At 41.7% G+C, this 14568-nt stretch overlaps 2 protein-coding genes across 6 annotated transcripts in view; one reads left to right on the top strand and one right to left on the bottom strand.

The window, feature by feature from the left end:
* Positions 1 to 3472, bottom strand: part of TK2 (thymidine kinase 2) — a 32700-nt gene extending 29228 nt beyond the window's left edge. The window contains exons 1-3 of one of the 3 annotated variants that reach the window (XM_073307960.2): positions 3149 to 3472; positions 1357 to 1394; positions 69 to 164 (exon numbers count right to left, since the gene is read on the bottom strand). In XM_073307960.2, the coding sequence (XP_073164061.1) occupies positions 69 to 164; positions 1357 to 1394; positions 3149 to 3320 (306 nt within the window). In that variant the 5' untranslated portion in view covers positions 3321 to 3472. Of the gene's footprint in view, positions 1 to 68; positions 165 to 1356; positions 1395 to 2903; positions 2965 to 3148 lie in introns of those variants that run through there. The other 2 variants (XM_073307961.2, XM_078848126.1) reach the window with 2 other exon arrangements.
* A 1125-nt stretch (positions 3473 to 4597) lies between these two features.
* Positions 4598 to 14568, top strand: part of LOC140896329 (CKLF-like MARVEL transmembrane domain-containing protein 3) — a 30968-nt gene continuing 20997 nt past the window's right edge. The window contains exons 1-4 of one of the 3 annotated variants that reach the window (XM_073307966.2): positions 4598 to 4899; positions 5184 to 5342; positions 6769 to 6868; positions 11199 to 11272. In XM_073307966.2, the coding sequence (XP_073164067.1) occupies positions 4627 to 4899; positions 5184 to 5342; positions 6769 to 6868; positions 11199 to 11269 (603 nt within the window). In that variant the 5' untranslated portion in view covers positions 4598 to 4626 and the 3' untranslated portion in view covers positions 11270 to 11272. Of the gene's footprint in view, positions 4900 to 5183; positions 5343 to 6768; positions 6869 to 11198; positions 14559 to 14568 lie in introns of those variants that run through there. The other 2 variants (XM_073307965.1, XM_073307967.2) reach the window with 2 other exon arrangements.

The following is a 14568-nucleotide window of genomic DNA, read 5'->3' as shown; positions in this document are numbered from 1 at the left end:
TGTCAATGCTATCAACAGAAACACTCTTGCTGATTTGAGTGAACATTAAGACATTTCAAGCCCCTTACCTCAATGCTGGCAGTTTTGGCAAAATAATCCAGGCATGTTGTTTTTCCACTTGCAATATTCCCCTCAACACAGATCTGGTGAAAGAAGGCACCAACCTTTCAATATTAAATGAAATGCTACTGAAAAGAAATAACTGACAGCAAATGTAGAAACACATACTTATAGCCTAAATATAATCCATTAGTATTATAAGTACATTAGAGCAAATTAGAGCAATATAGTTAAAGCATTTCCAAGAGAATCCCTAAACTTCAGGAGTTCGGGTCTTGATTCACTGTTGCATTGTACAAGCTTTTTACAATGGAGTCACATGTTGAAAGCAATGGAGTTTTGTGCTGGAAAAAATATGGAACACCACAGTGGGGAAATCAAACCTTTAATATCTAAAGATACAAGTTGCCAGTACAGTTTTGGGTCTTACTTGTGCAAACTGATACATATTGGCTTCAACAGGCCAGATTTTCAAAACCATATTTGCAACTACAGACCTGCACCCCAGTTCCATATGCACTGTACAGTTAGTGTGACTATTAAAATAATAAGAGTTTGATTCAATACCTGCGGAATGCCAAAGCCTGGAGGCTTTGGGCTACTGGACCTGCACCGTCCAATCCTAATGCCTCACCACAACATCCTTTTCAGAACTGCAGAACCCCTTTCCATGGCACGTAGCGTTCCAGAGGTTTCCCTGCAGTGCTGCTGCACCTTTTACTGAACCCATTACACAGCCGTCCACAGTGTTTTAAATTTCACCCCAAAAGGCTTTAAGCTTACTTTGAATACAATTTATTGTACATTACATGTTATCACTTCTACACCCATAAATAGATTTTTCTCAGGCAAATTACAATTTCTTTTAGACATCTAGGTTTCTAAAATTAGTGAAAGATATTTTTGTCCAACCATCTACCAATATATCATAAAATAATTAGATTTAAAACACCATGAATTGAGTACTTGGAATTTACAGACAAAATACATGTAGTGTAAAGGAAGGAGACTACATTCAGAATGCTGACTACTTCTGTGGCCCCGATCAAGCAACTTTGTTTCCACACGAGCAGCCCCTGCACCCACATAAAACCGTCTTGATTTTCTTTTAAGTTACCTCAGTGATTTCAGAAAGGGTCTGCCTGCCTGGAACAAAATGCAGGATAAGACTCTAGATTTGTGTACCAGCTCACACCAAGACCCAGTCATTAGCCTGTGGACATTTCCATAATACAATTATACTGTAATAATAATAATATACTAAATACATTTTTCAGAGCAAAATATTATACTTACAACTGTCTTTTTCTCTCCTTCACTAATCAGGTGTTTATCTAGAACAGGAAGAAACACTGTTAGAAGAACTAGGAAACTGCTCTTAGATTATATATCCAAACCCACTATCAGGACTCTTGTAAGACTGAATATATTAATGAGTTTTAGGTTTAGGAGTTATAGGTTACAGTAAACATGTTACATTAAACTCCCATGGCTATAATGGCTTTACTTTATATTATACACTATAAGCAGTCAAGTGGCTGGTTCCTACCTTCATTGAGCAAGATTATGTATTATGTATGGTTGTTTCTTTGTTAGCGCTTATTTTCACCATAAGAAAATAGGCCCCAAATCTGCAATGAATTACTTGTAGGCAGATCCCTATGCCTGAACAAAGCACCATTGACTTCACAGTCCGCAGAGCTTTCTGCAGGATAAGGAACTTAGATACTAAGGAGATATTTTCAATTTAAAAGGTACTCGTCCATCTAAAAATGTGTACCTACTATTGTTACAAGTAACATCTAAGAGATAGTCTATCACTGAAAAGAGTAGAGAAAAACAGATACTATGCACTTTTGACAGAACTTTGTGTGGAGAATGACAAACCAGTTCCACAATTCAAACTGATAGTGCAGACTCCAGAGCCTGTGGAAAGTCAGGTTTCAGAGTAGCAGCCATCTTAGTCTGTATTCGCAAAAAGAAAAGGAGGACTTTTGGCAACTTAGAGGCTAACAAATTTATTTGAGCATAAGCTCACGAAAGCTTATGCTCAAATAAATTTGTTAGCCTCTAAGGTGCCAAAAGTCCTCTTTTTTGTGGAAAGTCAGTTTCTCTCTGTTTGGGCCTCTCTCTCACAGTGGAAGGAAACCATATTAAAAACAGGGAATTTTGTGATCGTAAAAAAAAAGAAAGAAAAAAAGGAAAAAAAAAAGAAAAATTGACCGGAGACTCAGAACAGGTATAATTAAAACTACTTTTAACTTATTTTCTGAAATTGACTGGATTGCAATTTGATAATGTCCTTTTACAATGTTCACTGCACCTTTGTTCACTATGTATAGGTGAGCAAGGACTCAGGGCATTTAATTACCGTATATTGTTCATTTGTGCACTTTAATAGAGAAGTAGAGATGGGTACTTGTTGTACAAGTACTAACTAGTGTCATGAAGGGGTTTTGAAAGTTCCTGGTTGTTGAAGATTTCAAAAACTGCCTCTGCCTGTCTACTACAAAAAAAAAAAAATTAACCAGAGTTCATCCTGTTTTCAAAAAATGAAGAGTGGGGGATATATTTGAAAGGCGTGAAACTTTTTAAATATCCTGCATTTCGGTTTTTTTTAAAAACTTCCCCATTTGGCAAGTGCGTTCCTCCTTCCTAATTCCTCTATATCATGAGTAATTTGTGGGAGGCCAAATACTAATAGAGGCTGCCTACTGCGATCAGCAGATTTAATGTACACACAGCTACATACTTAAGAAAAGATAAATCAAGGACCGCAGCAACAATGTTTAATAAAATAACACCAGATCTATCTACTAGATCAAATGCATTTTCTCAAATACCTTTCAAACAAGCGTCAGCTACTTCTTTGTGAAAAGCAATAACCATCAACCTATTTCGAGGAATGAAGTGGCGTTTGCTTTTTTTCCCCCCCTCCTCTCTCTACAGTACTTTCATCTCAAATAATAAATCTCTTGAGAGACAGCGCGAGAGATTCCTGATGCTACAAATACCAGGGCGCAAGGGTAGCATCAACAATCTTTTAAACACAACTTCACGGTTCATGCCGCACAAGTACCAGACGTACATGAGGCGTCCTGGGAGCAGCCGGCCATGCAGAGGCTGCGATTAGCCATCAGTGGATGTAGCAATTGCTTCCGCTGGCTGTTCCCGCTACAAAACTCGAGGCCAGCTTGAGCGCCCCTGGTATATTGAAGGCTTAGGAGAGGCCGGATCCATAACGACTTTAATAACCACATGGCCCATCTCCGGTAGCTTTGAGCTCTAAGACTTAGGTATAAGACTCCAGCCGCATAGAGCTTTTCTATGCCTGGCACGCATTTCCGCTGCTGTAATGTTTTGCTTCCTGTATGATCCCAGCTCCGCTACTGTATTAAGCACTGAGCAACGCATTGAGCAACCAATCTTAGCAAACTGCTGCTGGAAGCCTTCCAGCGGGGCCCTTAAAGACACAGTGCGCTCTCGAATAATGCTCCTGTTTTACAAGTTTGTTTCTTATGTTTTGGCAGATGCTCATTCATTCAAGAAGGTGGTTGCATTAAAAATTCTGCTTAAGTTAAAAACACCAACACAGGCTATTCAAACTAAGAACTGACGTGCTTTTCACCCTGCTTGGGGCTTTTTAACTTCTTTGCAACTCAGGCTAGACAATGAAAATAAATTAACCAGTTTCATTTTTGTTGCTAGTCAATTTCACGTTCTAGTTTTCTTACAGGAGCAACAGCGCGGCAACGTTTCGATTGCAGTGCCTGCAGGGGAACCTGTCTGCGTTTGTTTCCCCATCTGCTAATGGAACCTATACACCCTGATAAATGAGGAACACAGCGCAATTGTAGGGACTAGTCACTGGAGAGTTGCAGGGAGTTGGCTCTACGGGGGCGGAAGCTGGAGAGTTGTAGGGGGGTGGTTATACGGGACGGGGGGCTGAAGAGTGGGGGGGTGTTTAGATAGGAGGTGGAGGGTTGTGGGAAGTTGGCTCTGCTGGGGGGGGAGCTGGAGAGGCTAGAGAGTTGGATGGGGTTAGCTATACAGGAGGTGCAGGGCTGTGGGAAGTTGGCTCTACTGGGGGGTGTCTGGAGAGTGGGAGGGGATTAGCTATACAGGAGTGGGGGGGTAGACAGGAGGTGGAGGATTGTGGGAAGTTGGCTCTGCTGGGGGGGGAGCTGGAGAGTGGGAGGGGCTAGAGAATTGGATGGGGTTAGCTATGCAGGAGGTGGAGGGTTGTGGGAAGTCGGCTCTGCTGGGGGGAGCTGGAGAGTGGGAGGGGCTAGAGAATTGGATGGGGTTAGCTATGCAGGAGGTGGAGGGTTGTGGGAAGTTGGCTCTGCTGGGGGGGAGCTGGAGAGTGGGAGGGGCTAGAGAATTGGATGGGGTTAGCTATGCAGGAGGTGGAGGGTTGTGGGAAGTTGGCTCTGGAGAGTGAAAGGGGGTTCGCTATACACGGGTGGGGGGGCTGGATGATGTTGGCTCTACAGCGATGGGGGGCGGGAGAGTTGGGCGGCAGCCGTCTGGCTGTGCCTCCGGGCTGGGTGTAGGTGCAGCTGGATGCACAAGGAGCGGGGCGGGCTGCACGAGCGACCCCGGCCTCCCCTGCCCAGCCCCTTCTGTGCGCGCGGGCCGGCGCGAGCCCCGCCGCCTCCCGCGCGGGCCGGGGAGGGGAGGCTGCTCAGACGCTCACGTGCCCAACGGCCGCTTCAGCTGGTTCCGGCACCGCCCCGCAGCGACGGCGGCCGCCGCAGCAGGGTGCCGCGCACCATGGTGGAGCTGAACAGCGGCTACCCCCGCTCCCTGCCGGGGGCGCTGAAAATCGCCCGTCTGGTACGAGGCGAGGCCGGGCCGGGCTGGGCCGGGGCGGGCGCTGTGTGCGCGGGGCGGGCCGCAGCGCCGTCCGCTAAGCCCCGCTGCAGTAAATTCAGCGTCCTAGGGGCTTTAGCGGGCTTGAGGCCCGTCCTTGAATGCGCAGGGCCGGGGCCGATCGGTGGCGGCCGGGCAGCGGGGCGTTTTGCGGAACTAGGTCTCGCCCTGGGGTGTCTAGCTCCGTGCCGGCCCCCTGCTGACAGGGCGAGGGAGGACGTTAGTCAATCCTGTCGTTACTCTTTCAGGTTGTTGCCTTGGTAACATTCATCTGTTTCGCTGCCTCGAAATCCCATGAAGCCTTCATAGCCCTTGCAGTCATGGAATTTGTCATCACTCTGTTATTCTTTCTGCTCTACTTGCTCAAACTAGATAAAAAGATGAAATTCTTATTTTGGCCTTTAGCTGTAAGTATTGATTTGTATCTTTTCCAATGCAAGTGTAAGTGCGTGTGCGTTTTGTGATTTATGCATAAAAACAAGTGGTGTGCTAGTGCCTAATTAACAGTTGTGACCAGGCTCCATGTTATTTCAAAACAGTGTAAGCATTAGTTCTGCAAAGCTAAGATGCAGCTACAATTCTGCCTAGGGGAAAAGATCATAATTGCTTTCTTGTATTAATTCTCTTTTGTTTTAAATTGAGCTAGTCTTTTAAATAATGAATATATTTGAATTACAAAAACTCACTACCAACAATATCAAATGAATAAAACACCCAGACATAAATTCATAGCGTAGATCAGGGCTCAGACAAAGGGGGTTATTTCAGGAATGCAATTTTTAGCATCATGCCACTTGGTATCACGGCTGATCAGATTTGGACATTGCCTAATTCCATTTCAGAGGCGAAAAGATTTTGTTTCTTGGCAAGTAATAGCGATATTGGGAATATAGAATCATAGAATATCAGGGTTGGAAGGGACCCCTGAAGGTCATCTAGTCCAACCCCCTGCTCGAAGCAGGACCAATTCCCAGTTAAATCATCCCAGCCAGGGCTTTGTCAAGCCTGACCTTAAAAACCTCTAAGGAAGGAGATTTCCTAGGTAACGCATTCCAGTGTTTCACCACCCTCTTAGTGAAAAAGTTTTTCCTAATATCCAATCTAAACCTCCCCCACTGCAACTTGAGACCATTACTCCTCGTTCTGTCATCTGCTACCATTGAGAACAGTCTAGAGCCATCCTCTTTGGAACCCCCTTTCAGGTAGTTGAAAGCAGCTATCAAATCCCCCCTCATTCTTCTCTTCTGCAGGCTAAACAATCCCAGCTCCCTCAGCCTCTCCTCATAAGCTATGTGTTCTAGACCCCTAATCATTTTTGTTGCCCTTCGCTGGACTATCTCCAATTTATCCACATCCTTCTTGTAGTGTGGGGCCCAAAACTGGACACAGTACTCCAGATGAGGCCTCACCAATGTCGAATAGAGGGGAACAATCACGTCCCTCGATCTGCTCGCTATGCCCCTACTTATACATCCCAAAATGCCATTGGCCTTCTTGGCAACAAGGGCACACTGCTGACTCATATCCAGCTTCTCGTCCACTGTCACCCCTAGGTCCTTTTCCGCAGAACTGCTGCCTAGCCATTCGGTCCCTAGTCTGTAGCGGTGCATAGGATTCTTCCATCCTAAGTGCAGGACCCTGCACTTATCCTTATTGAACCTCATCATATTTGCAATCATTTAATGTTTTTCAACACAACAAATATATTTTGTTTTCATTTACTTCCTTCAAGGAGTAAAATAAGACTGCTATATGCTACAGGTATGCACGTTTCAGTATTTGTTAGCCATGTACTTTAATGAAAGTTAATTATGTTTTATAATACATTTTCAGGATATTTTCAACTCATTGATTGCAGTTTTGTTCTTTATCATTGTGTGCCTGTGTGCAATAATAATCAAGACCACGACTGGGACTCTGGTTGGAGGAGTAAGTAAGGGAATTTATCGTAATAATAATAAATTAGACCATTAAAATTGAGATGGTTTAAATATTTAGTTATCATGCTCATGTAACAAATATTACTGTTCTTTTTTCCTCAAAATAAATCTGTCATTTTAACGTGGCCATGCGGGCTAACCTCCTTATCCAGTTGAACATATTATGGCATGCAGAATACACAAACAATAGATGTAACATGCAATGAGTTATATTTGACAAATATAAGAGCCAGCTGGTATTACTGTATTCCTTAAATTTACATACGACGAAGATTTCATTTACCATATAATCACAGGATTCTTAGTTCTGATAAAGTTTTTTGACAATACAAGTTGCAATTTTAATATATCACTGTTGCTTTGGGTTTGCTGTGGTGGGAGGGAGTATAAATGTTTTCAATTAATTCACCTGCACTTCTAAAAGTTGAAATTCCAGGTTGGATGATCCGAAGTGAATTAATTTGGGACTATCCAGTTTATTACAGTATCCTTCCTGAGATGTGCCTGTACTTCTATTAAAACATAGTTGAAACCCAAGAGTAGACATACACTGATTTTTTTCCTCTCAGTTCTTAATTCCCAGTCCTGTGTATTATTTTTATAAAACCGAGTGAGAGACCAGGACGATCCCAGGTCTCCATGTTCACACTGCGCAGAGCATTGCAAACTAAGGAGGTTGTTATACGGATAAAAAAGTCGGTTGTTCAGCTTATAGTTTGAATATTTAAGATCAAACCCAATCATAAATTCAAGCCACTTGTCATTTGCATTTTTAAACAAATCAGAGAAGGGAAGGTCAGCACACAAAAAGAGGAGGTGCTGGTGAGACTGATAAATATACAATTTAAAACAAATAAAGGACTAAAAACTCACCTGTTTAAAGTATTTTTGGCTTTCTGAAAACAGAAGTTGTTAAAATACGTCAAACAATAAAAACCAGAGCTCACACTATGAGTTCTTTGTACATACAGCTATGAGCCATAGTGTGCAAAGCTGTCATTTTATTCCAGTGCTGACAAGTGAAGAAAATTAAAAGAAAGTTTTTACAAATATTCCAAAATAAGTGACTGACTGTGCTGGATTAAACATTTGATAGGATTGTCTCCTGCATGAGCAATCTGGAGAACTTAAAGTTGAGTTAAAATCTATAGCAGCAGAAAGCACTGCACAAATTCAGGATAAAAAGATTGAGGACTTATTAGCTGCCACGATGCAGGAGATTAAAGCCAAGCCTAATAAAACAGATATTTGGACAAAATGAATAAGGCTATTAAGATTGCCAAGAGAGAGAGAAGCAGATTATCTCTCCCCACCCTTTACACACTTGAGAAATTGGTTTTACAAATCTGGATTTAGTCATGTCTGAAGATCCAGTTCATTCTATTATGAACAGGTCATTGACTAAAACAGCAAACCCCCATTCTATAAGAAATGAAAACTTCACTACTACACTTAAGATAAGTAATGCATTTTAGCAGCAACTGTGTCATAGAAAGGTGGTTCACTTAAGAAAACACACCAGATTCTTTTCAGATCTGAGTCCAGGCACTCAAGCCAAGTGAAATGCACTGGAAATAGTAAAGGATAGTTTCCTCCTGGGTGACAGCTAAGACGCAATCATTCTTTTTCTAGCTCACTAGAGAATCACCATGTCAAATAAAGAAGTCTTGGGGGAGTGAACATACTGCAGAAAAACTCCTGATAAAGGCCCAAATTGCATAATATAAACAATGGTTGTGCATAACTTGCTGAGAGTGAACTGTTAGAGCAATTAAAAAAGGTTATTGGATTGTTTTGTCTTCGAGAACATGAGAACCTATAATTTTTTAGTCAGAAATGTTTAACTTGTTTCTCTGGCATTTGTTTTCCAAATGCCTCTCATGATTAAATATAAAGGGCCAGATTCTTAGCTGATGTTAATTAGCATCGCTAGTTGCCAATTTTAACCATATGAGGTCCTTGCCTACATTCGGGAAAGAGGAATGAGGTGAATTATTGTCTCCTTCAGATAGTGTTCACAAATGATTTATATTAATAAAGTACTATTATTTTGAAACTGTTCATGTTGTGTAGCAAATAGCATTGAGTTGAAAAGTTAGAATTCAGATGACAAACATGTTTTAGAATGCCTCTCATGTTTAAACTGCATTTGCTAAATTACCTTTACTAACATAAATATTAGACATCCAGTGTGTTGTTATAATTTGATAAAGGAACATCTGAGTAAAGAGTCAGTACTTCTCCCCTCCCTCCAAGTACAAATGGAGGACTGTCACATAAGGAAATGAATAATAAGCAGATAAAGTGTAAAAGCAGAGCTGATCTTAATATATAGCTTTACAGATTATCATATTTAGCTAATTTATTTGCAAAGAAGAGTGTATACTTAGGGTTAGGGTTAGTTTTCTTTTGTTTTTGCTAAAGATGACGACAAAACAGTTTTTAAAGTGTGCTTGTGATCATGGGTCATTCCAGTGTTTATAACTAAAATCAGAGCAAACCCTGCTACTCTAAGAACAGATTATTTAGAAGTGGTTTATGTAACTTTGTAGTGTAGCACACAAAGCATCTAACAGGACTCCAAGTGATACTGGGGGTACGTCTGCCCTCTATCTGGAGGAGTAATTTCCAGCTCGAGTAGATACGTGTGCTAGCTCTGAGTGAGGCCACAGTTGTAGCCACAGTGGAACAAGCTGTGGCATGGGCTAGCTGCCCAAGTACCTAGGATCCTGGGCGGGATCGTACTTGGGATGGTTAGCCCATCACACTGTCCACACCGGTACAGCTACACTACAGTTAGCGTGCTAGCACATGTATGCTACACCTCTAGCTCAAGTATAGATGTGCTCTTAAACTGCTAACATACAGTAACAAAGAGGTGGTAAGTGCTGCTAGTTGGGTTGGTGATCGAAGGGTGTCTGTTCACTGCAGGGTTATCTTGAGTGATTGCTGCAGAGGTCTGAGCAGCCACACTGCAAAGCCATACTCAAGTTACTGCATATTTCTACTCAGCAGCGGGAAGGTGTGATTCCCAGCATGAGTAAACGCAGGCATGCTAGCTCAGCTCAAGTTAGCACCTAAAAGTAGCAGTGTGGTTGCGGTGGCACGGGCAGTGCCTCAGGCTAGCCACCCCAAGTATGTACTCATGGAGTTGGGGGGATTGTACTTGCTTGGCTAGCCTGAGCTGCTTCCCATGCTGCTGTGGGTATTCTACAAGCTGTAGCACACTAGTTCAGAGCTAACGTATATCTACCTGAGCTGGGATTCACACCTCCTAGTTGCTGTATAGCCATACCCACTGTTCCCTCACTGGTACCACACTCGTCCACATGTGTTGCTAGACCTCTGGGGGGCATATCCCAAGGTTCTTTGTGCTGCAATAAACAGAGCTGCTCCACGATTCTCCCCCAGTGAATTGTGGGAGAACTTTTCTTGCCTTCTGGGCACATGGAAACTGTGGGAAGGCATTGAAGTAATCATCACTTGAGTGATTTGGCTTGCCTCTTCACTGAAAAATGGGTGAGTTACCAGCCCAAGTTAAAGTGGCACCCGACCTCTAGCCTGTACCCCCCAGCCAGACCACCTAGCACAGGTTTAAAGCATCACCAAACTTTGGTGCTTTATATATGGATGGGCAGAGGCTTAGGGCAACACCCACATAAGAACCCAAGTTAACTATGCAGGAAAGACATACCCTAAGAGTCCTGTTTAGCAAACACTTGTTTTGCTTCCTTGTGACTGAAATTTTATGAGTTAGCCCTATGTTTTAACAAGTATTCACATTTTAAACATTAAGGTAACTTCCTGTCAGAGTTTTTCACTTCAAAACTTCTGAAAGAGAAAAATATCTTTTTCTTCTAGCCTTGCATCTGCAAACACTGAGTTTACTGCAGTCCAAAACCATTAAGTAGATCATCCCTTACACAGATATAAGAGATTTGGTTCTGGAGGAAAGCATAATCTCACATAAAGAAGCATGTCTGTAGTCTGGTTTCCATGGAGATTGAGTCACTTCCTGTTCATAGAGATGACAGATGAAGGGCAAGCAAGGTCAGGGTGAAGATGATTGCCAGAGCATAGGGGAAAAGTCATTTTATGAGAGATTGCAGTATATCTGACCTAAAGTATGGAGAACACTGAATTTCTCAATCACAAATCAAATATTCATCCAGAAACATTTAGAAGGCCAGAACCAATTTAGTGATCTGTAGCAACTGCATCTGCTCAGAATTGGTAATGAATGAGTTATTAAAATGAAAGGTAAAGACGATAAACAACTAACTGTGCAAAGGAGGAAATTGAGAGTTTTCTTTTTATTTGCAGGTCTTTGGTCTTCTATTGGTTGGTCTTTGTATTGCAGATTCTGTTCTTCTTTTCAAGAAGATTACATTTAATAAGCCAAGAGGAAGGAATGTTATTACCAGATAAGAATGACCAATTTACCAAAAGACTGATTTATTCTCCACTTTAAATGTCTATTGAATAATATGATACGTTTCATTATTAGCCTATGTATTTTTCCTAAAGGATTTAACATGTTCATCTTAGAATTGTAATATTTTCCTGTCTGTTTTTCTACATTAGTTTACTTTTTCACACATTAACATTCTTTAAATTCCTATGTATTTTTCTAGACTACATGTTTTTACAAGTGTTAACGTTAAATTATTGTCCTATGTGTTTTGGTAAACTTGATACATTTTCACTTGTTAATCTAATTTTCTACAGAAGTGTTTATGTAATAAAATTGAAAATACAAATGGATCTAAATGTATTATTTCAATAGGTAAGTAGTAACTGTACTTGAAGCAAGAATTATTTGAATTAACACGAGTCTTCTCCTGCCAAATATATTTAGGGACAGATTTTGACATCCATAGTCATGCTGAATAGTATCTTACTCTACAGGTGGGCCTGTTAATGGGATCACTGTGAAGTAAAGTATTATTTGTTTTGAGTAAAGATATCAGGATCTGACCCTTAGAATTAGTCTTATTTCTCATTGGATGAGTACAGCCCCAGTTTAGTGCTATGTAACCCAAAACAGACTTTGAAATACCATTCCCTTTCTTAACTAAAGATTTAATGATTGTATTCTTTACCATTTCTGTAAACTCAGGAGTTTTGTTCACTGAGATGGGATGTTTTTCCATCTGGAAAAATACAGCCTTAAAAATTATGTAACAAATAAAGGCAGTGCTAATAAGTGCAACTAGGTGCAAAAAGTATGTTCATTTCTTGTGAAAAATAACTCAAATTGGCTGATGAAACATTTGTAGAGTATGTGGATACTCTGCAAAAATAATTTTACTGAAACCTGTTTGCTGAGTTTTTATCTTCATATTCTGAAGACAGAACAAAAAAATCTAGTCTGTCTTCGAAATATGAACCATAGCAGAACACAGCTGTAGTAATGCCATAAATAGCAAGTGCTAATGTACAATGAAGGTATTGGACAACATTTGGGCTAAGATGTATTTCATTTTCCACAAACAGCACTGCAATTTTAATGGAAATAGCAGCTGAAGAAGCTGTTGTGCTCTGTTCAGAGTACAATGTTAAAGGTCAAGTACAGTTCAGAACCAAAGCTTATCTGTTCAAATTGAATAGCACTCCTAAGATGCAAGTAAGTTGTAGTTTAAAGCTAAGCATAAGGATAGTGCAATAGTCATAAATTGCCAGATGCAAAGAATGTCATAAACAGTACAATATGTGAAAACAAGGAAAATGGGCTTTGTATTAAAATTAACATTTTGCAGCTATAGTCAAAGCAGTGACATAATTTCACTAAGGGCTCTTTTCACTCCTAAGCAGGTAATTTCTGGATAGGGAAGTGAAAGTTTGGTGAATTTCAACTCTGTTCCTTCTCATTATTTGTCAGGGTGAGGAATGGCAAAAGCCCAAGTTTGCTTCTCCACAGAAGTTAATAGATGAAAATTGCAAGAGGTAGCCTCTAAAAATTCCTCCATGGACAAGGAAGACCCAGAGATAGCACTTGGACCCTGGCTCTAGACCAGCGATTCTCAAACTGGGTTGGGATCCCAAAGTGGGTCACAACCCCATTTTAATGGGGTTGCCAAGGCTGGTGTTAAGACTTGCTGGGGCCCAGAGCTCAAGCCCAAGCTGCACTGCCTGGGGCCAAAGCGTGATGGGCTCAGGTTACAGGCCGCCTGCCCGGAGCTGAAGTCCTTGGGCTTCGGCCCCCCTGCTTGGGGCAGCAGGGCTTGGGCGTTGCCCCCTCTTCCCCCACCTGGGATGGTGAGGCTTGGGCTTTAGCATCCCCATCCTGGGGTCGTGTAGTAATTTTTGTTGTCAGAAGGGGGTCGTGGTGCAATGAAGTTTGAGAACCCCTGGGCTAGACCAATCTCTGAAAATTCCATTATAGATTCTTACTACAGTACTACTAAATCAGCTTCTGTACTTTTCTGTATTTTTTTCATTCATACATTTAATTCTGTCTTAGAATTGACCTCTTCCCTCTCTCTGCATGCTTGCAATATAGTTTTCATATTTTCTTCAGCATTCTCAATAGGTTTTTTTTTTTTTGCCTTTCTTGTCTAGCAATGATGAGCTATGCTTTCAGAAGTATTTGTATGTTTTAGCTGCTGTTTCCACAACGTACATTGGTACCCTGTTCCATCCTTTTATTCTTACAAATATTAAGTTCTCTTCTGGTATTCCTATACTTGACTTCTAGTCAATCAGCACTTAATCTGCCAGTTTTTACTACTTTCTAGTGAGGGTTCTGTTGCTGTTCCAGCCACTAAAATAATAATGCCCTGATTATTATTCTTGACCAAAATAACAAATAAACACTGAAATGTGAATTTCACAACTTAAATGGCTGGTCAGTTATGGAGCATCTCACGTTAGATAATTGTTTCCAGCACTTTAGCTATATGCACTTGAACTAGTTAAGTTTACTGCTGTGTCAATGGGTATATTTAGTGTTGCATGTAATGTAAGGAACCTGAAATATGCATTGCTACCTTGTTGATTATGGTGTTTTGCAGCAATGTTGCACCATGATGTACTGGAATTTGGATTATTGTGGGGGCACAGGAGAAGTTGCATAGGTACTAAATTTAGATGGTAAAGACTGGGAGGATATGCAGCCAAAATTAGGGAGATTCGGGAACTAGATCTGGGGTTTTGTAATGCCCTAACACCAGGATACATTGGCATCCAACTATTTGTGCAGTAGGAACAACTAAATTTGTTTTCTATTTATTTTAGGCATTGGGCTTTGTGGAGTTGGGCCAAAAATTAGCTGGGTCCAGATGTTTCTAGCACTGTCATGCCACGGACCATCGAAGTCTGGGTTTATTGATGTCATAGGAGCCTCTACACTTTTCTATTTGGCGGTACATGTTTGGGAGGAGGGGGAGACTAGCCGGATCCAGGTGCTAGCGCTAGGTTTTTGCCGCGCTCTTGCACCAGGATGGATCCGGCAGTGGAAGTCTGGGGGCGCAGAGGCAGTACAGAGGGGCAGGCTGGGGTACAAAGCCTGGCTGCCTGCCAGCGCCCCGAAGCTGGCTAAGCGCAGCAGGCCAGCCGGGGGCAGGGAGGAGAGCCGGGGCGCGGCGGCAGAGGCGCTCAGGCCGGGCACTCCCCAGATTTGCAGATGTAGAAATTTTTTTCACATTTCCGCAGTGTCACGATTTCCGTTTCCCTCCTTAAAAAAAAAAAATCC

This window comes from Lepidochelys kempii, chromosome 12 (genome assembly GCF_965140285.1).
Source record: "Lepidochelys kempii isolate rLepKem1 chromosome 12, rLepKem1.hap1, whole genome shotgun sequence".
Lineage (NCBI taxonomy): Eukaryota > Metazoa > Chordata > Testudines > Cheloniidae > Lepidochelys > Lepidochelys kempii.
The sequence above is the reverse complement of the archived record's forward strand: the minus strand, read 5'-3'. Positions and strand labels throughout refer to the sequence as shown.